General features: G+C 40.9%; 1 protein-coding gene across 10 annotated transcripts in view; it reads left to right on the plus strand.

Annotated features, from left to right (window-relative positions):
- The window catches only part of CSPP1 (centrosome and spindle pole associated protein 1), a 106,207-nt gene that overhangs the window by 52,994 nt on the left and 30,454 nt on the right, over window positions 1-22,759 (plus strand). For 8 of the 10 annotated variants that reach the window (XM_090040104.1, XM_090040112.1, XM_090040106.1 and 5 more), the window contains 9 exons: window positions 2,719-2,859; window positions 7,878-7,990; window positions 12,023-12,172; window positions 13,095-13,247; window positions 14,418-14,522; window positions 15,066-15,132; window positions 18,303-18,420; window positions 19,526-19,671; window positions 20,017-20,154. In XM_090040104.1, coding sequence (XP_089896230.1) covers window positions 2,719-2,859; window positions 7,878-7,990; window positions 12,023-12,172; window positions 13,095-13,247; window positions 14,418-14,522; window positions 15,066-15,132; window positions 18,303-18,420; window positions 19,526-19,671; window positions 20,017-20,154 — 1,131 coding nt within the window. The remainder of the gene's footprint in view (window positions 1-2,718; window positions 2,860-7,877; window positions 7,991-12,022; window positions 12,173-13,094; window positions 13,248-14,417; window positions 14,523-15,065; window positions 15,133-18,302; window positions 18,421-19,525; window positions 19,672-20,016; window positions 20,155-22,759) is intronic. The other 2 variants (XM_090040107.1, XM_090040114.1) reach the window with 1 other exon arrangement.

Raw genomic sequence — 22,759 nt, forward strand, 5'->3', positions numbered from 1 at the left:
TGGGGTTCAGATGCCCCAAGTTTTACTTGCCCTTAGCCAGAAAGCCCCAGGAACAAACCAGAGAGGAATCTCTCCTTTCCATAAAGTGGGCATAAAGCCAAGACTTTAACACTGCAGCAGCCAAGTGGGAGGTTTACTATACATTACCTTGGCAGATACTATCCCTGTGCTAGGAGAGCAATTTTCCCCAGGTGTGACTAGGAAGAACACCTCAGTAATCACAATGTTGCCCTTGCCAGGTAAGCATAGGGCTATGGCACAAGAGGCTGGTTAGTTTAGGTTAGTGTAACCCATCTGCACAAGACATATGGATAGTGCCCAGTGAGCACAGTCCCCCTTACCACTGACAATTTTTCCAGTCATGGTGAGCCACAATATTTACCCAGAATCGCTCTGTCAGCCTGGAGCATATGATTAGTGTGGCCTTGCCCTCGATGAGGTGAAGCTGGACTAGAACACCTGGTTCCAGTCATGAATGGGGAACATTAATTAGCACATGGAACCTTTGGGGGGGGGGGGATATCTGGATCACACACATGCGCACACATGCACACCCCCTGAGCAGTGCGGTGCTGAGCTGTGGGATCACCATGGCTTGAAGCGCTATTGACTCTGCTGGGGCCCAGCTCAATGAACTCTGGTAATCTTGAGCCTTTTGGCTTTGGGACCAATATCATGCATATAAGTAGGTGCCAAAGTGCTGCTCAAAAGTGTTTATGGAGTACCTGTGCTAAAACTTGCATCAGTTTAAAACAAATACAATATACATTCATTCAGGATAAACTCAGTGCATTGGTACTATATGCAAATTACTACAGCCATGCTTAATTTAGAAGTCATTGTGTTAAAGTTTGCTCCTTACTTCCATGTGCTGCTTGCTTCCAGGGAGTAGGGAGTAACAGTAAGGAGAGGGAGAAGGGGCTGCCAGGGGGAAAAATTGGGGGAAGCAGAGAGCACGCTGTTCTCTACCTGACTCCCCAGGTTTATTTTCCCTGCTGTAGCAACGGAAAGGAGACAAATTGAAGTCAAACCTCTAATAATTAAAGTCTATACCAGGAAAATTACAACAAAATTATAAATGTTTCACGCATAAAATTTAATTATTGGGGGGGTTGTCTTATAACAGGGACGGGCAATTATTTTGGGTGGGGGCCACTTACTGAGTTTTGGCAAGCCATTGAAGGCCGCATGACAGGCAGCCAGGGGCAGATAACTGTTAATTTTCTAAATTTTTTAGGTGTCCTGTGGGCCAGATAGAATGGCCTGGCAGGCTGCATCTGGTCCATGGGCCGCATTTTGCCCACCCCTATCTTATAATCAGGGTTGTCTTTCTATTCAAGTAAATATGGTAATATGGTAATGTATGTAAATCAACCTTGTTTGGCCCAGAAAAAACTAATTCATTTTGCACTATTTAACTAAAAGTTCTTATTAACTGGTGCTATTGGAACTTTGTACCATAACCTTGCTTTTAGACTTCTGGTCTGAGTTGTAACAGTGACGGCAAACTTTTCAAGAAGAGGTACTAGAGGGCTGAAGGCAGGGGTATAGCTCGGTGGCAGAGTGTGTGGTTTTCATGTAGGTGAGCCCCAGAGTTCAAGCCTTGACATCTCCTTAGCCTTCCCCCGGCCTAGTGGCTGGTCTACATGTCTGGGAGGGGGAAGACCAAGGTTCAAGTCTCCCCTCCTCCATAAGGAGTGCAGCTGACTTAGCTCCTGGATTAACTGCTGCTCTTATTTAGATAAGATATCTGAAAAAAGTCCTTACTCTTTGAAAAAAGTCAGGCACTGGGTCAGACTGCCCAGAGTTGTGGAATCTCTTTCATTGGAGGTTTTCAAGGGGAGGTTGGATAAGCATGCAGGAGGCTAAATCAGATTATCCTTGAGGTCTCTTACCATCCTGGGATTCTTTTTGCCTCATTTCTCACATACCCCATCTTGAGGTACCTTATGGGGCCAGTTTTCAAAGATTAGGTGGACTTTGTGAAGATCAGGTCTTTTTTTTTTCAAGCCTTTAAAATCTTGACCTTTGTAATGATAGATATGTCGTATGCAAATTTGGGTTAAAAATCTGTTAAAATATTGGGTGACATGTTTCACTCCTGTTTATAACACTGAACTAGACACGCATACTATTTGCTTACACCAAATGAGTATGCACTGTAGCTAGATTATTAGTAAGGGTGTGAAGACTAATGTATACTTAATTCAGTACAGTGGGCACTATTCCTATCAGAAATAAAATTAGCAGTGCTGCTATTATATACTATTCAAAGTATTTGATAATTTTTCTTACCAGAGTTTGTTTATACGCTGCAAGACAGTGCAATGCAGAGTTAGCCTGTGCATTCTGGGTCTTGAAGTAGTATGGATGTACTGGTGCATTGTTGTGTTTGGGGTAATTTGCCAGGAGAACAAGGCTAATTACTTCAGTCATGGAACTGGTTTGGGGTATCTCTGCATGGCATTACCTTGCATTAAGCATGGCAGCTCATCAGCCTTTCCGTGCTCAAACTCTTTACTCCTTTTTGCAGGAGTTCAACTTTTGCTACAGAGACCACTTTTTCTCATTTGAGCTGATGTACTGTTGTCTTAATTTTTTGTTCTTGCAGCTATTGTGTCTCTTGAAAATAGGTCTGGTGAAATAAATCTTGGTTTTGGAAACGTAATCTTCTTAAGAGGACTAAAATATAAACGGCTGTTTCTCCTCTCTTTTTAGCTGACTTGAAAATGATGCACAAGCAAAATGAAGATGCATATCATAATCCGGAAGGAAGACCATATGAAGATAAAAGGGCTATTGTTTCTTTTGACCTAGGTTTGCCCTCCTCAAGACCTGAGAATGCAGAAGCATCTACAGGTAAAATAGCAGATTTTAAAGAATATTATCATTGTTCAATACTATAAGATTTTGATGGTCAGAATTCTCAAGTTTTTTTTATATCTCTCTTTTGGTTCCTTTATGATGTGGCTAGCCATTCCCTCTGTCTAAGGTACAGTCACACCTCCTTTTCTGAAGTTCCTCTTATCATATTACTAATGGAAGCACAGAACATGTATTTACACATCTCTCTTACTACACCTATACTAATGTCTGTTAGTACTGTGGTAGTACCAAAAATCCCCACTGAAGTTCAGGGCTCTGACTGTCAAGGCACCATGCAAAATACTCAGACCACTGTGTATTCTTGATTTAATTCTGAATTGTACCATGAAAAAAACTGATAAGCTAAAGATAATGGATGGAGTTGGGTGGAGGGAGAAGAAAAGCCTCTGGATGCAGATTATCATAAATTCAACAAAAAAGTTAATATAGCATTGAGGATGGAAAATATGAAAACTTGGGCTGAATACAAGATGAATTATTACAATAATATAGGGCTCAAGTGAAACTTAAGTGATAGGACATCATTTAGTCTAGCCCTCTGCCCAAATGTGATGCTAATATGCAAGGATCGCAACTGACAGATGTTTTTCTAACCTGTTCTTAGAAATTTCCAAAGAAGCAGATTCCCAGAAATCCCTAGGTAGTCTGTGTAGTTTTTTTGCTACAAATTAAGCTGATTTCTCCTTCTCCTTACCACCATTGCAATGGTGAGTAATTGATTTACATCCCCTTCATAACAAGCATAGTTTTAATGAACAGTTATATTGCTTTATTACATTGTTTCTTATGTTTTACAATCTATTCTAATTTTATGATCCTCATTCCTTATGGGGCCACTCATAACCAGGATTCACCTACTTGTAGGCAACTGGGGAAAAAGCAAAAAGAGAGTGCAGTGAGGTGTTATGGGGTGCTCATTAGGGCCACGTGAAGCTTTGGTCACTGATTCAGTTCAGCGGAGATTTGGCCTGATTCAGCGTCTGAATCTCTGAATCTGAATCAAGTCAGGAGACCCATTATTCTCTCCGAATTGAATTGAAAGCCTCCGATTCGATTCGGGGAGATTCGATGATTTGGCCATAGACACAGCTTTATATGTTTTTTCTACATACCTCAAGTTATCAGCCAGTTTGTGAATGCTGGGATTATGGGGCAGATGTCCCACAGGAGCACGGGGGGGTCCCCAGTGTGCTCGGCAGTGGACCTGGAAGTGGACCAGAAGCACTTCCAGTCCACTTCTGGGTCCGCCGTGGAGTGTGTGGGGGACCCTTGCCCCCCCTCCCCCCCCCAGCTCAGCAACTGGTCCCTCTTGGGTCTCGGGGGGCACTCAGGGTCCCCCCGTGGCTGATCGCCGAGCCCGGGGGGATGCAGGGGCCCCTTCCACACTCCTGTGCGACACTCCATCTGCCCCAGCATCTCGGCATTCATGAGCTGCACCTGGTTCCTTGAGGTACGTAGAAAAAACATAAAGCTGTGTCTATGGCCGAATCGCTGATTCTCTGAATCGGTATCGAATGTTCAGATTTGGACTCGGCCAAAACAGCGAATCAAATTGCTGTCCCCCGAATTTGGCTGAATCCAAATCTAATACGGCTCACTTCACACACACCCCTAGTGTTCATCTATAGAAGCAGCTTTGGAATTAAATGGCTGACTGCTTACTCTTTTATTAGCAATAAGTTTAAAAGTTACAAAGTTGGAATCTAAGCAGTTTAAAATTAAGAATTAAAAGTAATTTCAGGAATAACTGTTACTGTTTCCCTGCCAGTCTTGGAGAGGTTTTAATGATCACACTTTCCTATTTTCTCTTGTTCCTTTGTTGCATGAAACATCTGTATAAATGAAGGAAGGAACTGCCTTAAATTTAACTGCAAAACTAACTATGCAAAAAGTTCTGCCAAATGCATAACATAAGTAAAAATGTAAATAATCTATCAACCCTTCTGTTAATAATAATTATAATTATTACTTGTAAAAGTAGTTTGTTATAAAATAAGACAAATAGGTTGAGTCAATGATATCCATTCAAAATGTAATACTAAAGGGCATTTTCTCCAGGATGATGAAAAAATAGAAGTTCTTGTTGGCTAATGAGCCTGGGCAAAGTAAATATTGGTAAGCACCATGTTAAAACAATTTTCAGTTGTTTCTTTACAGGCCTGATTTCTCATTTTCTAGTAACTTTTCATTCAGATAGATGTGAGCTGTGTTTCTGAAATTACAGACAACTGCTTCTTTTTAAGTTATATGCTAACGACAGAGATTATGGCAAAAGAAAGTTTACCTATCAGTAACTTATTCATGGGGTTCTTCACCTTCTTTACTCCCCCCTATAGCTCATTGAGAATTTTCTGATAAAACTTTTTTAAATTGGAAAACACACCAGAAATGTAGACAAGGTTCTTTGGGTGAATCTGATATCTTTTATTAGACCAACTTAAATAGTTGGAAAACAATTATTAAGCAAGCTTTTGGGTTCAAAAACCCACCTGAGAGCTTCCTTAATAATTGTTTTCCAACTATTTAAGTTGGTCTAATAAAAGATATCGGATTCACCCAAAGAACCTTGTCTGCCTATGTCCTTAGACCAACATGGCTATAACCTACACCCCTGTAGTACCAGAAATGTACACATTTCATAACAGAACTTTTTCTTTAAAAGGGTTATTGGCTTCAAGATGGGATTAAAACTAGAAAGAGAACCTTATGCAGCCCAAAATCGTCAATAGCCCACTAATTAGACTATTTTTTGAGGGTGAGGGAGGCTGATGTTCTGATCTATTCTGTGAATCCGAACTTGAACCTTTGGTCTCCTACCTCCCTGATAAGTGCTCTAACCACCTGGATCTAGGGTCTACAACAGTTCTTGCTACTGTAGATGTTGAGGGTTTTTTTCACCTGTCTCAGAAGCATTGTATATTGGCTGGAAATTTTGACTGAGGCGTACTGCTGCTACTGCTAGGACTAAAAAACCCATAGGTTCCTAGCTAGAGGATCAGACCTATCACCACATCTGGGGTTAGGAAGGAATTTTGCCCCATAGTCAGATTGGCATGGACTGTGGGGGTTCTGCATTCTTCTGTGGCGGGGTGGAGCCATAGTTCTCTTTATTGTATCTCTTGAATGTATTTCTTTAACAAGCTACTTCCAGTTCTTGCAGTGTCCCCCTGCTTACCTTTGATAATTTGGGGTGTCTTTGGGATTTTGGGCATTGTGCCAGTAGTTGTATGAGAAGGCTGTTCATGCTTTTTAAAGAATAAATTGCACTTGCATAAAATACTTCAGATAAGAATGATCCTCCCTTGAGCAGGGGAGTGGACTAGATGAGACCTGCTAAGTTCTGCACCCCTTTTTATTACTATGTGCCCAACTTCTTTGAGTGTGTTTTGGGAAATTGTTTGATTGATGGAAAAGGTGTGGAATTGAGTCTTTTGCAATGGGTACCACTTCTGTATGTCTGTTCCTTCCTTCCTCCCCCCCCCTCCCCCCACACACACCTTCTGGTAGATTAAATCACAAACATACTGATTTAAAGAGCTATTTCATAACAGAATGAAGAGAAGATTAGAACACAATTACAGGCAAGTAATTTAATCAACGTGTTTTAAATGTAAACAGAGTAATTGTGGAGGAAAATATTTGTGCACAAGCTATTTAGAAAATGCTTTTTTTCTTTTTGCCTGTGAGAGGTAGCTTCTTAATGAGAGGTACCACTTGATGAACACAATGTTAACTTGATTGGCAAGTCAGACTTTATATTATTTCATAGTGCCTGAAAATTCATCTCACTGCTGGCAGAGGCCCTTTCACTGCTTAGACATATCAACGTGAGTTTAGAGTACCAACTCAGTCTAAATATTTTGCTTTTGCTGACTTAATTAGTGATAAGGTAGAACTCTTATAATATAGCATTCATATTAAATGGTATAATGGACCAAAGATCTATTCCAGTCCACATTAAGGGGTTTGTCAAATTCTTTAATCTAAAGATCCTCTGCTAAAGCTATGTAGCAGTGTAGGTTGCTTCTGTACGGCTTTTATAGGTACAATTTCTTGGCACCTGGAAAAAAAAATTAAGTAACTCTGGCTCAAGTATAGTTTTATGGAACTAGTTACTTGAAACAATTAACAAAGGTGATTTTGCACATGTATGAGATTTGAAAAAATGACTATCTTGAAATAGATTTTTTTGCAAAGTCATATGATAACATTGATATTGGCAATTAATAACGATAGATTTTTAATTGGAATGACCCTATCTGGTGCCAAGCAAGGAAATGAAATGCTAAGAAGAAATTCATCTTGGAGCAGAGTGCCTGTATTGTGCCTATATATGTGTCATTTTTGTGGGACATAAGTGATATATATGCCACTTCAATTTGGCATTCCGTGCAGAGGTCAGGTTCATGTCAGAGGATATATTTTCATATGGAACATATGAGGGGGGTACATGATAGCAATTTTCAAGTCGCGTAAGAAGGAGGGGACAACAAGGACTATGCCCCTCAGCTCCCACTTAGGGGGTAGGGGGAATGTGCAAGAATGGCAGTTACCACTGCTATCAGCCCAGCCACTGCTGCTGCTGCATTTGGCCTAGCCTCTGCTGTTGATGCTGCCCAGAGCACCAACCCAGGTAGTTGCATCTCTGAACTTTTCACATATTTAAAAGCTGCCATAAAGGAAGAATCACTTTTTTTTTTCCTTTGCTGCAGAGAGCACTTAAGGAGATCATATTCAGCATAACAACCAGTGTGGTGGAGCTGGAAAAAAGAACCTTGACATTTTAAATTAAAAATTCCACACATGGAATAACAAAACTTGTACTACAGCAAAAAAGGTTTATTTTTCTTATGGTAATACTTTGGATAATGGTTGTTGTAAGCCACTATGCAAAAGAAATGCCTGCGCATTCCTATTTCTGTGTTTTAGCTTTTTGTCTCGAAACTGATTTTGATTTTGCTTGAGAAAAATGCCTTTTTTTCCTTTTCTAGGTTTCTCATTTGCACAAACCTCTCCCTTTGCTCGGGGTAACGTTTTTGGTGAACCACCATCTGCACAGCAGCTTAAAGAACAAGAGTCGTACAAAAATTTTCTTCGTTTGCAGGTGCGTGTACTATTGAAACATTTTAAGTAATAAAACAACCCCCCCCACAAAAAAATACCCCATTATGTTTTTTAATACTCAAATTTGTTATCTATAACTTAGCATTTATTTGATTAAATCCTTATTAAGTAAAGTGCTAACTTGCATGAATGATGGGCACGTTACTCATAACTTCATCCAGATGGACAAATCTAACTAGTATCCGTTGGAGGCTCGCATTCTCAGAGCCTTGTTACACATTAATTTTGGGCAGCTTCTGGGGAGCTCTTGACCCCTAGTTTTATACACACTTTAGGCAGCTTAAACTTATGCCACTCTAGGGCAGGTGTATCTCTGTTCCATGTTACCCAGTTTGCATTCCATGAATGTGTGGCCACATTCATTGTCCCCTTCCCTATACTCCTGTTCTGTGTGGACAGACCTTCCACCCACTGAACTCTATTGCCCAGGGTTGTTCTGGCACCAAGCCAGCTCCCCCTTCTGCCCCCAGGGGTGAGACCTTCCTACCCCAAGGGTTGCAACCCTTTGCAAACAGCCTGCAGAGCACATGGCAGCTAGCCAGGGAGGGAATAGATGGATTCAGGAGTGGCCTAGGGAGGTAGGTTGTGCAGGTTGGGAACAGGGTAGGTGGCTGAATCTGGCCCCATGAGCTTCAGGCTTCTTTCCCAAGGCAGGGGCAGTAGCTTCTCAAAAAAGCACCTTCCCGAACCACTTCCAACTTTCAGCCACCCTAGGAAGTATGCCCAGCACTCCCCACACCCAATCCCAAATCACAGTTTATTAAAACATGAGACCTTTAATTTTCTTCCTCTTTATTTCTTTTTAAATCCCCCTTTTTTTTTACTCCTTTATTTTATCCTTCAGTGGCTGACTTCCTTCATTTCACCAACCTTTCTACCTTTCCGCCTCCCATTTTAATTGCCCACCCTGATCCCATCAAGTTCCCCCCCCCCCCGCCACCCTTGAGAGCTGGGTTAGAAGCCTGTCCTGGGTCATCAGTCCTGTAGTGGCAACTCACAGCTATAGCTTCTAGTCAGGCTAGCCCTCTAATGGCAAGTTACAAGTGTGTAAGTCAGGAAGGTTTTTAGTGGTAAGGTGCAACTGCTCCAAACTCAAGCTAGCACTAACACTGATCAGCATTTGAACAGCTCAAAGTGCAACGTATAACAAGGCCTTTCAAAGGTCTTGTGCAGTAAAATATCTTGAATTAGAAAATGCATGCCATTAATGATTGGTTCCATGGACTTGCATTGTAACTGCATAACTGCTTGTTATTTTTTCCCCTCTTACCCGCCAACCCCTCTAAAAAGGAGAAAAAAACACCCAACAAACCATTCTAGAAGCCTCATAAAAACACGTAAATGCATAGGCCTTTGCTGTGCAGAAGGTACAGTGTAAGGGAAGTCTGCATAGCACAAATCAGTGTTGTATAGAGATACTTGAACTTGTCTGGGTACCAAAAGCAGTGTAGTTGTTTTAGTGGAGGCTGGTTAAGGAGGCGAAATCCTCATGAGTCACAGAGTCCCCCTTCAGAAGGAGTGGGAGGTGGAGAGAACAGTCCACCCTGGGATACTGGAGGACTTGGCCAAGCACTATGACCCTATATGTAACATACCACATGTTCCAATTAAAGCACAGTTCATGCAAAGATCTTTTACATTTAATGAGTAGCAGCTCTGAGGCTGCATCACCATTTTTGTGGCTTGTTATTGGATGATAAATTGTTTGGATGTGTCTGTCACAAACCTATCTGCAGGGATCCCCAGAGCTCTGAGTTTCTTCCCACTATGCTGCCACTTGCCCCAAGGAGCACAGCAAGGTTGCTTGCTGCTTACTTCAGCAAGCCTCTGCTTCACTACCATTATACCAGACCTTGCAGCTGCAGACAGTAAATCTCTGCCAGCCTCAGGTGGATTCCTTGTTGGGTCATGAAAGAAATTTTAGGTCCCCCTTTCTATAGGAAGGGCTAGCCTGTAGTATCACCTGCCCAGCTATCACTTTCCATAGGCAATAACTGAGGAGACAAAACACAAAAGGATTAGTTATGTAGGAAACAAGATTTATACAGGCAAAAATCACTATAGGTTTGGAAGCAGAAAAACAAAACAAGAACAGTTTCTTACCGTGTCATCTGGCTACACCTTAACCCTCCTGAGAGTCCTGCCAGTGTCTCTAGAATTCAGCTTTCCTGCTGACTCTGCCAGCCTTGGCTATGGGGGTCACTGAACCTCCAAAGCCTGGAATCCAAAAGACAACAATCTTAACGTAACCAGACTTCACATAACTTTTTTAGCCTTCAAGGCCAGCCCCTCCTCTTTGGGACTGGTTTAATTGCTCTTGAGCCATCAAAATCTCCAGACAGTTCTCCCTGAGACACCTGGAGCCCCTCTGGCTATAGAGTCATTGCGCTCAGTTGCCTCTTATTGTGAATTTGATTTCCCCATTGCAGGCAGACAATGCCCAGGCGTATCTAACCCAACAATGTCTCTTCCTGCTTGTGTCTGGGAGTGGCAGCTGTCTTTAAGTATGCGTGCCTTAGTCCAGGGGTGGGCAAAATGGTGGATCTGGCTAGTAGCTGGGGTCCATTTCTCAGCAGACCCTCCCTGGGTTGCTGCAGCTGGTTTCCGTAGAGACCCCAAGAGCTGTGACAGGGTAGGGTTTCCATGGAGACTGGCCCTGGGCAAGGAGTTGCTCTGGGGATGGGATCTTATGATGGTGACAACATGGTCTGGAGCAGGGCAGAGGTACCATCTGCTGCCTGCATTCCCTGGGCAGATCATGGGTCTGCCCCAGCTCCATGCCATGCTGTGACCACCTCAAGATCCTGGCCCCGGAGCAGCTTCCCGTCTAGCCGTACGTCTTGCCAGTGCTGCTGTGGCTGGTCTCCATGGAAGCCCTGGCCCTGTGCTGTCACAGCCCTGCTGCTCCTGGGGCCTCCATGGAAACTGGCTGCAGCCATGGGGACAGGGTCCCGGAAGAAATGCAGTTTGCTGTGGGCCCCATCTGGCCCATGGGTTGGACTTTGCTTACCCCGTCTTAGTCCCTTGGCTGAACCATGTGTAAAATTATTAAGGGTGTGTGTGTGTGTGTGTGTGTGTATAGACAGATAGCTTAATATAATTTATACCGTGATAACGGTAACACAGATGGATGCAGCATAACTTGAGCTTTCTAATGAGACCTCCAGTGTCATAACAGTACCATAAAAACACTGGAAAACATTAACAACATGCTGCAGACCCCCAAAATATAATGGGATTCATGACAGTGTCATGTTAAAATTTTTTTGCAGTGAATGTAATCTCATGATAAGTGTACCATCTGCTAGGGGCTTAAGTGTAGTTATGCAATTATATGTACATACAATTTGATAGTTTTAGTGGCAAGTTTTTTCTTTTGCTTTGTAATATAGCTACTGCCACAGGAGTTAAATGAAGGAAATCTGGAGTCTTTGTATATTGTATTTTATAATATAAATTTACCTTGCTTATGCAGTCTTGAAACAGCACCAGTTACACATGGCTGTCTGTAAAAGAAAAGATGTAAACGTTAAGTTATTTGGGAGGCTTCTTTTCAAAATATTGCCAAAACAAAGCTTTGTTATATATATATATTTTTTTCAAATGGTCATACTTCTGGCCTAAATGAACCAATGCTATTCTCTCTGCATTTTGTGACTGAGGAAAGGAAAAAACCCATGAAGTTGCAAAAACCTTTTCTTTGGTGTTTTCTGTGTAAAGAACTATTCCAGCAGTTATGAAGGAAAAGATTAATGCTTAAAAGCAAGTGGGGTGTATGAATGTGTTGGTACACTGTTCAGAGAAAGGTGCTAAAGTAGAAGCATTTATATACCAGTTAATTTAAATGAGCTTTGGAACCAGATGATAAACTGGTCTTGGAATTCCTTTTTAATTCCTTGAATGCTTGAATGCTCCGTGATTCAACAATCTGAGAATCTACAGAATACCACTCGCATACATGCTTATCAGACCGTTACCAGTTATCCACAGACAACCATTTACCTTTGTTTAGATTGAGGAAAAGAGACTCAGGGAAGAAGCAGAGCGAGAAAAACTTAGAATTGAAGAAGAAAAAGAAGAAAAACGACTAGCTGAACAAAGGATGAGAATTCAGAAAGAATATGAAGAGGAGCAGGAAAAGAAAAGAAAGAAAGAGGAGGAGGTAAGTCTTTTTGATGGCTTAATTTCTTTCCTTACCCCTGCCACCTTAGTTGTAGCATTTACATTTTTCCATTGGAAGAGGGGTTAGAGACTCTTTGTAAACTGATTTTTTCAGTACATGTTGTGTTAGTAAAATGGTGTAGGACAACTAATAAGTAGATGGTCTTCCTGATTTTAATCAACAACCCCCCCCCCCAAACAAAACCCAAACAAACAGAAAAAACCCTTCTGTTTTCCTTGTTCTTAAAAGAACATGATCATCTAAGATTTACTGGTCCATCTACATGTGTACCTTTCTGCAGCGTTGACTAAGTACACGTGCACTGGTATTAGGGCTCAGTAAATTAATTAACTCTGCCGTAAGATAGTACTGTTGAGGGCGGTACTATCTTATGGTGGAGTAATTAAGTGCAATGAAACACATGTGTAGATGGGGACAGGTTGACTGGGACACAAGAGTGGTGAAGTGTGGGGGCTTCCTGCCACCTACCCACACGGCTCTGTAGGTTCTGCACCCTTGTGCCCCAGTCAGCCCCTCTGCACCCAGCACCACTACCTAGAGCCTGGGGCTGATCCCCTGAGCCTACTGCCAGCTTGCAGCTGCTCTGCCCTGGTTCAAATTGCTGTTGTCCCTAGTGTAGATGCTGCACCTGGGAGCAGTTGACTCCAGGTCAAACAGCTCTGGAGTTTATTGCATCACATTAACTGGATGTGTAAATGTTACCCACTAAGCATCAGTGTGAGTCTTGTCACTACTTTCATTGGAACCATACTTTCAGATGTTTAAGGTTTGAACAGCAAATGCTCTCATCTAGAAATGGAGTTCATTAGATCTGTAACTTTTTCCATGCTAACCACTGAGAGATGATTTTAAATTCTCAAACAAAAACTTAAAAAAATACCTATGATTTACTTTTATCCAGCAAAGATTAAAAAATGAAGAGATGATACGATTAGCTGAAGAAAGGCGGAAAGAGGCAGAAAAAAAGAAAAGAGAGGACGAAGAAAAACAGGATGAACAAATTAGACAATATTATGAGCGAGAGAAGACTGCAAAGATAGAAGAGGAAAAGAAGGTGGTATACCTTAGGAACTTTCACAGTTTAAGACCTTTTACCTCACTTGGTTACTTAGAATGCTGCCCAGGGCCCTGCCTTCAATAATATCCCATTGTAGGTACTGCTGATCAAGGTTCCCTCTAAGGTGTGTGCGTGCGTGGTAGTGCACAACTATAAGTTGGCTGTGCACAGCCTTTGCAAGGCCATGCACAGGGACAGGAGCTTAAGGTAAGCTCTGAGGTGAGGCGGGGATGGGAGCCTGGTGTGGGCTTCACCGGCTCCAGGGAACTGCTCCACTCCCCCACATTGCCTTGGGGAGTGAGGAGGCACATGGTGTCAGGGCCGGGGAGTGGAGCAGTACTCTGGAGCTGTGGAGCCTCACTCGGGGCAGGCAGTGGCTCCTTCTCCGGGTGAGGCAAGGCAGGGATGGAGGCTGGGACTGGCATGGGCTCTGCTGGCTCCAGGGAACTGCTCTGCGGGCTCCGCCAGCTCCGGAGAAGTGCTCCACTCCCTGGCCCTGATGTCACGTGCCTCCTTGCTCCCCGAGGTGAAGCAGTGGAACAGAGTGGTTTCCCCGGAGCTAGCAGTACCCGTGCCAGGCCTAGCCCCTGGCCTCCGGCTCTCAGCCCCAGTCTCTGGCCCCCTGCCTTCAGCCCCCTTCAGTAAGTGTCCCACGCTGGACTGAGGTGGCACGCTCATGGGCCGAGGTGGCACGCTTGCAGACTGCTAGTCCTGAGAGGGAACATTGCTGCTGATCCAGTGCTAATAATTAGAGGCAATTTAGTTGTGCTAGTAAATGCACACTACAGCTGTCTGGAAAATGCTGTGGTGGTGGCTGCTGCTGCTGCTTCTGCTTCCACCACCACCTTGCCCTGTGCCCCCTATCCCCAGGGAATCTCATGTTTCCATTCTTCCTCCATAGGCTGTTCTTGATGGTCACATGTAAAGATACTGTGCACACTGTAGCTTACTGTGTAATACAGAGATACCTGAACTTCCAGATCAGTTTAGCCAAAACAATGTGGGGTAATTTACTCTGCCATGAATTTGTCTCTGTGCCACACTGACAACATTTTTAACAAGCATTTTAGCTAGCACCCCCCCTATTTTAAAATAGGTCAGCAAGCATTAAAAGTAGGTTGGTAAACATAACATTGTTTCAGTTGTGCATATTTTCCTGTTTTTCAGCTTTCAAGGCAACCTTCTCCTGTAATTCCTGCTCTTCAGCATAAATCTTTATCAAAAGAAGAGAGACCTACTTCTGTTGACAGTCATACATCTTATTATACACAAGTGTGTTTTATTTTACCGTCTAAATGTAGTAATTATTAAAGAAGCAGCAGTGTGTGAGAATACTTAGTTACCTTACTGCTTTGACAGAATAGTGCAAGACATTTTTATGCTTCTTTTTACCTTAGCCAGTCCTATATTTGTAATTTTTTAAATATTTTTTTTGTAATTTTGAGGTAACTTTTAACAATCATTCACTACATCTAGAAACCATTTAAAAATAATACACCAGAAAAGAAAAGAATTGTCATGCTGGGCCAGATCAGTGTTTCATCTAGCCCAGTATCCCATTGAAATTTGTAGGAGTGGATGCTTTAGGAGGACAGCATTAAACTGGGTATATCTAGAGTGTTCTATATACAGACACTTGTTTATTACCCTCCTTGGCATCCAGAGAACTAGAGCTATGATTCTTCTTTTGTCTCTCCTTCCATCCTACCATAAGTTTTAGCATGAATCAGACATCAGTGTACTTTAATTTCTCAACTGTCTGAAACAATTACTTAGTTTTAGAGTATAAAAGGTTATGTTTGTGGTATTCACTAGGATCTTCCACGGTCCAGAGTTCTTTCTCCTCCTGTTCCTGCTAGAAGAAACCAGCTGCGTGCCTACGGTAGGTATTCTGTTTTATTCTAAGCTAGTATAACTAATGTCCACGTCATAGAATCATAGAAAATTAGAGTTGGAAATTATCTTAGGAAGTCATTTAGTCTCAGGAAGTCACCACTGAGAACAGTACATATTAGTTTTCCATTTCTATATCATCTTTCCTTCGGTTATTGACTATAATTCCTTTGTGGGAGAAAAATCTCTAGATGTTTTTTCAGGTGCTAAAAATATTTTAAAAACTCCTTATTTGAATTTTTCCTAATAACCAGAAATATCCTTTAGTGGAAAAATTATTGATATTTTTTCTTAGATACAGGGAGGTGTACTCGAAAAACAAGTTTTGTTTCAAGAAGTTTACTGTGTAAGACCTTTTTACTTCCAGGAGAACACTAATATGAAAAACGCACTTGATTATAGTGTGGAAGCATGTTGATATTCCTTTGTTAGACATAACTAGGAATACTGAGATTAAATATATTTAGACAGCTTTTTAGGCATCATTCTGGTAATGTTATATGTTATACCATGGGTGCTCAACCTCTAGCCTTCAGGTCAGATCCAGTCTACGGAGCAATGTCATCCTGCCTATGGGGCTCCCATGGGTTTTGAACTTTGAGGGCAGGTAGTGCTGGCAGCGTTTTAATTGCCACTGCCCTGCTGCCAAATTTCCAGACACAAGGAGAGCCCTACAGGCTGGATAATGTTGCCAACATGCTAGATTGAGCTGGTACTCAAAGTCTGGCTGGTGCATGGGGTTAGAAGGTGGGGGCACCACTGAAGGAGAAGATAGGGTGTAGAAGATAGGGTGGCCTGTGAAAACAAAACGTTAGAATCCTAATGAGTTGGGACAGCTGAAACATCAGGCAAAGCATTATAAAATTTAGAAAAGGGAGCAGCCGTATGCCATTACTTTGCTATGGAATGGACAGGTTTAATACATTTTTCATTCCTGAAATGTCTGGGTCTCCTTACTGCTATCCCTCTTTGTTTTATTTACTTTATCCTTTTCTGACATCTGTGGATTTTGGACTCACCAGAATAATCCTCTTTGTCATGCAATTTGTAACCATTTGCATTAGCACCCAGTGGATGCAAATAGATATTTTTATATTTGATACTGTTTTTTAACAACTTTGCACTAGTTGTTACTACACGGGTATCTGCCAAAGGAGAATCTAGCCTATCTGGCCTAAAGCAACTTGGCTTTATTGTTCTCTCTACCCTTGTTTAATCATTTTTCTGTATTAGTTGTCTTTTAACAAATCAAGTATACATAAAATGGATGGGCTTATGGCTTAGGAATAATAGTAAATCTTGCATCTTTGCCTAGGAATGGGTTAGATGAACTTTAAGATCCCTTCCAGTCCTCTTATTTTTTGATTGTGTTGTCAGCTCTGTTGCTGATTGTGTTGCAAGTATCCTTTTGCTTTCTTTTTTTTTTTTTTAAGAGCATTTTCTTTTAGGCTGTAAATAGTCATCTCATTTGAGATGAGACTTGTTAGACCTCGACTCCATGTGACGCCCAACAACTAGAGAGACAATGGATCAACGTCATCACGCATCACTTGCACACGTTGCTTGTCAACAGCTTTATTCAAAATGGAGACAGCTTTGCGCAAAACTCCAACAAAGTGGGGAGCTGCAGCAAACATTAATTCTTTCCATATTTATACACCTTGGTTTATGCTCATTAACATTTCTTCCACCTTTTGTCCCTCCTTTGTTTCACCCATATTCCCTCCCATCTCAAGCTCTGCTTTTGTCTACTTCATTAGCATGGAATTGCCTATGCATTTTATTTATTTACGTATCTTTTTGCTATGTGCGGATGCTTAAGACCCTGATTCCAGCTTCTTTCAGTCATTTGCAGTTTCTTGCTGATTTCTTCACTGTCTCCAAGGTCTTGCTTCTGCTTTATCTCCTAATAATAGCCGGTTGTGTGCATCCTGTTTTCCTTGCACAATGAGCTATATATCTTACAACATTGCTACATTGTTAGGAAAATGCTTGCCTGTGCATCTTGCAGTGTTACTTTTAACATACATTCTGGCTTGTGGTTAGCAGCTTTGCTAGGCCATAGGTTATGGCCTTTTATTCCGCTGCAAATCCAATGCTCCCTAAGATCCAAATACTGTCACCCGTTTAATAAGCCTGACCTGGTTCCAAACAAGTGCAGCTCATTCATTTATATGCCTCACCTTTCCAACTTATATTTCTGCTTTGCTCCTTGTTGGTGGCAAGGGAGATAACACAGCCTAGCAAACTTGTCCCTGGAATCACCTAAAAAGCTTTAGAATGTTTTATCCTACATACTCTGGCAGAAGTATGCTTGTACATCTCTAGGATGCTGGGACTTTCTCTTGGGACAAATGCAGAGTCTATTTAGAGCCTTACGGCTTGTTAAAAACCTGTCCTGATCACAGAAAGATCAGGTAGCCAAAACCATATGCTGTGTATTTTGTGTTCTTTTAAATAGTGGCCTGCAATTCTTAGCACTGAAATAGAAGGGGTAACATTTTAGGAGTCTGTGACTGACTCAGTTGTAAAGGAACTTGGCCTTAAGATAAACACCATCTGGAAAGCAGTGCAAATCTTAACTGAGCCCTCTTCTTCACTAAATACCTTTCACACCAAAGCATTCAGTCCCTGCTGTAGTGGGAAATGAGGATACATATATGGTAGCACTTGAAACTGAGATTTCTAGATAACCTCTGAGACTAGGACCAAATCCTTTTTCATCATTGTATGTTTAAATGCCACTTGTGTAGCTGTGTAAATGCAATTTTTGGCACTTTTACCTTCTGGCTCAAAAACCATCCCTTTCTTCTACTAATCAGACTCCTTATGCAGGTAGACAGGCATATCATAATCAAGTAGTTTCCACTTCTGTCATCTAAAATTAGCCAGGATGCTTGAGGTCACTTGTTTGTAGGTGTGATCAAACAATTTCCACCCCCCACCTTTTCTAAATGATAACTTTGGATGCTTCTTCCTCCTTAGTGATATCTTGACTTAAATTAATTTAATTTAATTTGAAATGCATGACAAGCTTGTTCTTTAACATGTTTAACAACTAACCAACATTTTCACACCTTAGATTTCTGAAGCAGGCCAAATAAATGCTTTGTTCCTTTCACACCTTTTATTTTTAAATTATTGATGTTTAAATTATAGAGGAAAGAAAAAATGTGATAAATGAGCTGACAGAAATGAGAAAGCAGCTTCGTAGTGAAGAGCGGCGACTGCAGGAGCAATTGCTAAATGTGGCCAGTGAAGACGACATAACTACAAGGTGAGAGATTACCCTACATTTTTGAGGCTAGTTCTCACATGGTCTGCCATAGTCTTCCAGAATATGTCAGAACAAAAACATACCTATAAAAAAAAAAAATAATTAAAAACTCATATAAAATAAAAAGTCCCAGTTCTTGCAGTATAATTTTAAATTGTTGTGTTTAGTTTCAAAGGTAAGTCTGGCACTCTACCAAATCTATTATTTAATCTGTTCTCTAATTTGAATATATTAAAACTTACAAATATTATTAAAATTTTTCTTCATATGCTTGTATTCAGTTTTGCTGATTTTGACAGTTGATAAAATGGAATTTTAGCAAAGTGTACTATTTTGGACATTTGGCATCATGTTTCCCTGGTCTGAGACAGTAGAAAGTGTCACGGGTTGTATGCAAGTAGCTGCAAGTATAAACCTCTTCTGATCTGCTGCTGAAATGCAGTGTTTTCAGTAGGCCATATACATAAGATGGGCCTCCATGGGTAGCAATGGAGGACTCCATATGTAGCAATGATTTGGAAAGGCTTGGGTGTTATTAATATATATCTGCTACTATTTATAGCTGATGCTAGTTGTTTATCTAAATTAATAGGGACACCAAGAATTACTACTTTTGTATTGCACATAGCTGACCCAGCAAATAGGTTTTTATTTTAATGTTTCCTAGTGTTAAAATTTGTTTTCAAGTAGAATCTTGCTAATTTAAAGTTTGCTTTTTTGTTTCTAAAACCTAATTTGCATATTACTAGAACTTTACTTATTAAAAAAAAATTCCACAGGAACCCTGCTTTTATCATTTTGCTTTTCTGCAAAGTTCAACAGTTTTTACTATATTAGGGATTAGAATTAAATAAAGATCATGTTAGATCATAAAGCACATCTCCATGGCATCTGTCTGAATTTTCAAGATTGTACTGGATTTTGATATCACAAAAAGAAATCTTACTTTCAAAATTAAATTCAGATTTTGCACAGTGGTTATCCTTTGTGTGGAGGATGCAATATGAAGGTAAAAGTTTTCAGTATTAACAAAACTGGTATTTGTTTAAATAAGCCATGAATGTTAAAACATGTCATGCTCTGTTTGACTTACAAACTTTTCAAGCAGGAAGAGGGAGAGAAATCCAATGGATGTATTTGATATGGCCAGACTTCGGATGCAAGCTCCGGTGAGGCGACCTTCATCAAAGGAAGCAGCTGATGCTGTAAATATACAGAACATCTGGGAATTTAATGATCTTAAGTACAGAGGCAAGTGGATAGTTTAATCATAATTATTAGGAGACTCAGTTATTTCGTGATAATCTAACCACAATGAGAAAATCCAGATATTTTGTTATATCTTCTGAGCTTTGTTTTTTTTCCTTTGGCAGCATTTAGTTCCTTAAAGTTACTTGCTGTATTTGCTATGCTTTACCATGCTGCATATTTGTTATTTTTTTTGTGAAGTCTTTTCAGACTTACAGGCTCTCGATCAGGTTTTTGGCTATTTTTATTGGTGGCACTAACTCTTTCAAATGCATGTAGGTCACACTTAAAATTAGTTTCTGAAATAGTGTTTTTAGTGGAAATTTAAAAATTGTATCTATGTGACAGATTCTGAAACACGAGCAGACTTGAGATATATGTACCCTGATCCTCCAAGAGATGATCAAACTCTAGAGATTCAACAGCAGGCATTGCTAAGAGAGCAGCAGAAGAAACTTAATAGAATGAAAATGAGAAGAGATGAAGGTAAGAGAAGAGTGATTTGGGAGAGCTTAAGCCATCAATAGATGTAATGGTAAAAACAGTAGATGACAGTAGAAGCAAAACCCTAAGCTGGACTAACTTTGTCCAATTCAATGGAAAATTATCCCTGAAAGAATTCAAGGTGAAACTGCTATTCTAAGTTATGTTAGTTTAGGTTTCAGCTGTCTGTGTCCATCCCAGAGTAGTTGTTTGCTGTAGGCAAATAGTGTTCCTCCACCTAGTATTGAGGCACAGCAATAGCTACTTACTATTGCAGGATATACATCTGTCTGCTCCTGCTCTAAATGCAACTTTTATGTGTATAAAATACACTGTAAATTAGACTAAGATACGTGTTTCTGGTTAGGGCCTTAACTATATTTTTTGTTGGCCCTGTTCTTAATTATAGAAAATACTATGTAAATTCCCTTCAACTTGCTGATTTCCTGTAAGGTACATACACAGATTCACTGCATTTAGTTGTGAAACAGAAAAAATAAAGTCCATAACTACTTATGCAGAAGAGGACAATTTGTCAGCACTTCTGTCAGTCAAGTGGCTCTTTCCCCTGGGAATGTTTTAATGCTATTTTACGCTTACCTGAGAACTTAAAGCAGTGGGAGAGGGATAAGGGTAGTTATAGTCTGTGGAGGAGTAAAAAGTTTCTCTTCCTAGAAGAGGAGCCAGTCCGGAAGTGATTCTTAGTGACCTCAATCATTAGTGGACTAATCTACTGACAGCATTGTTTGATGTTTGCTGTATAAGTAGGTTGATTTGTTAACTAAGTAATATTTAGGTCTGTTGCAGTTGACAACCTTTTAAAGCTGTGGGTCAGATTGAATTAGTTTGGGTCAGAGATGGGCAAGCAGGTGCTAGGATCCAGCCTCCACTGCTACTATTCCCAGTGGTGCCACAGGAAAAAGCACCTGGAGCCAGCATTTCCTTTTATCTTTCCCGGCAGGGGAAAGCTACTGCTGCCAGAGGCCCCCTGCCACCAAATGCCTTTTGAAGTCCATAGGCTAAATCGAATGGTTCTCTGGGCCAGATCTGGTCTGTGGACCTTAGGTTGCCAACCCCTGATTTAGATAAAAGTTAAATTTCTAATATGCCTACACATTTCTAATATGAAGGAAAAACCAGAGGATTAAATAACGATTTTTCATTATCAGAGTCTTAACTGGGGAACCTTGAAGTTTTAGAAATTAATGTTTTCAGCCAGGCATTTCTTTAGAACCTGCAGATAAAATGGAGCAGTTCTCAGAGCCTTGCACTGGAAGTCCAGCCTCTGCAGTATTGCAGATGGTGGGTGGGGCAGATGCTGAACTGGTTTATTGGCATAGTTTCATTGAATTCAGTGTGGCTGTGACATAACACCAGCTTGAGGATCTTCCTTTTTTCTTACTAGGTAAAATCAGTCTTTTCATCTACTTTTGTTTTCTATGTGCCATAATATAAAATAGCTTTGACCCAGGCCTTTGCTAGTTCAGTGCATTGATCCTTACCTTCATTGGTTTAGGACTCAGCTGTGTAAGTGATCAGTTTTCCATACATGATGCTTTAGAACAGTTGAATTTCTTTTAAATAATACAGTTGACAAAGCCTAGAATAAAGCATGTGGAAGAGGGCAACAAGCTGTTCTGTACCAAGATGCTGTAACTATGAACAGATTTTCAGGCTAGGGACAGAAGTTACATATAAACCGGTATAAGCGATTGGAAACCAGTTCAAATCTGTAACACAACAGAAGTTCAGTGCATATAAACTGCTTTCAAAATGGCTGAAACCAGTTTAAGATGCACCTGGATGGATGCAGTATCAGACTTAACTGATTTAGGTTAAATTGGTTTATTGAACTTCTGTCTCAGTTCCCCTCCAGCTTCAACGTAACTCAGAGTGCCCCAGCATCCTCTTTGCTGGGTGGGTGGGCTGGCTTTGGCCCAAGCTATCTGTTCCAGCTGAGCAGGGAGTACTCTAGTCCCCTCTGGCTTTTGGTCTGGGCCACTGCAGGCGTGTGGCTGCATTTCTGGAATCAGAAGTGGATGTCTGTTCACTTGCTTATCTGTTCAATCTACACATCTTAGATTAGCCTGCGAAAATTGAATTGATTCATCCTCTGCCTTTTTGACTGTCTGTATTTAGCCTCAAAAACTAACCACTTTAATGTTGTAAAACTCTCTCCTATAAGAGCTCTTCTAAAAAGATCAAGTTAATTGGGGAGTAAACTAAGCTGCTTATACTTGGGAAGTGAAAAAGACTGAAGAATTCTAAGACTTCAGTATTCTAATGTGAGAAGCAGTTAAATAGTACACTGATGGAAATGCAGGCAGTCCTAAGATATTAAAGTGTGGAAATCTGGACAGACTAAATTTAATGTGGACTTTTATTTTCTGCATGGCGTTAATTTTGAGGCTGCAGGTTCTGTGAAAGATGAAAGGGGAAGTCCCTATTTTGAAAAGAAGTAGCAAATTCTGTGCATAAACTGATCTCCCCCAATTTCACTATTTGCATGGATTCATCTTATCACCAACCATCACTACCATTACTATCATCTTTGTCACAGGGTCACGCAGGTGCCCTGTGCCTATGAAGGAATGAGGGTAGCTGAAAC

The sequence above is a fragment of the Crocodylus siamensis genome, chromosome 3, assembly GCF_052110815.1.
Source record: "Crocodylus siamensis isolate JL-2025a chromosome 3, ASM5211081v1, whole genome shotgun sequence".
Taxonomy (NCBI): domain Eukaryota; kingdom Metazoa; phylum Chordata; order Crocodylia; family Crocodylidae; genus Crocodylus; species Crocodylus siamensis.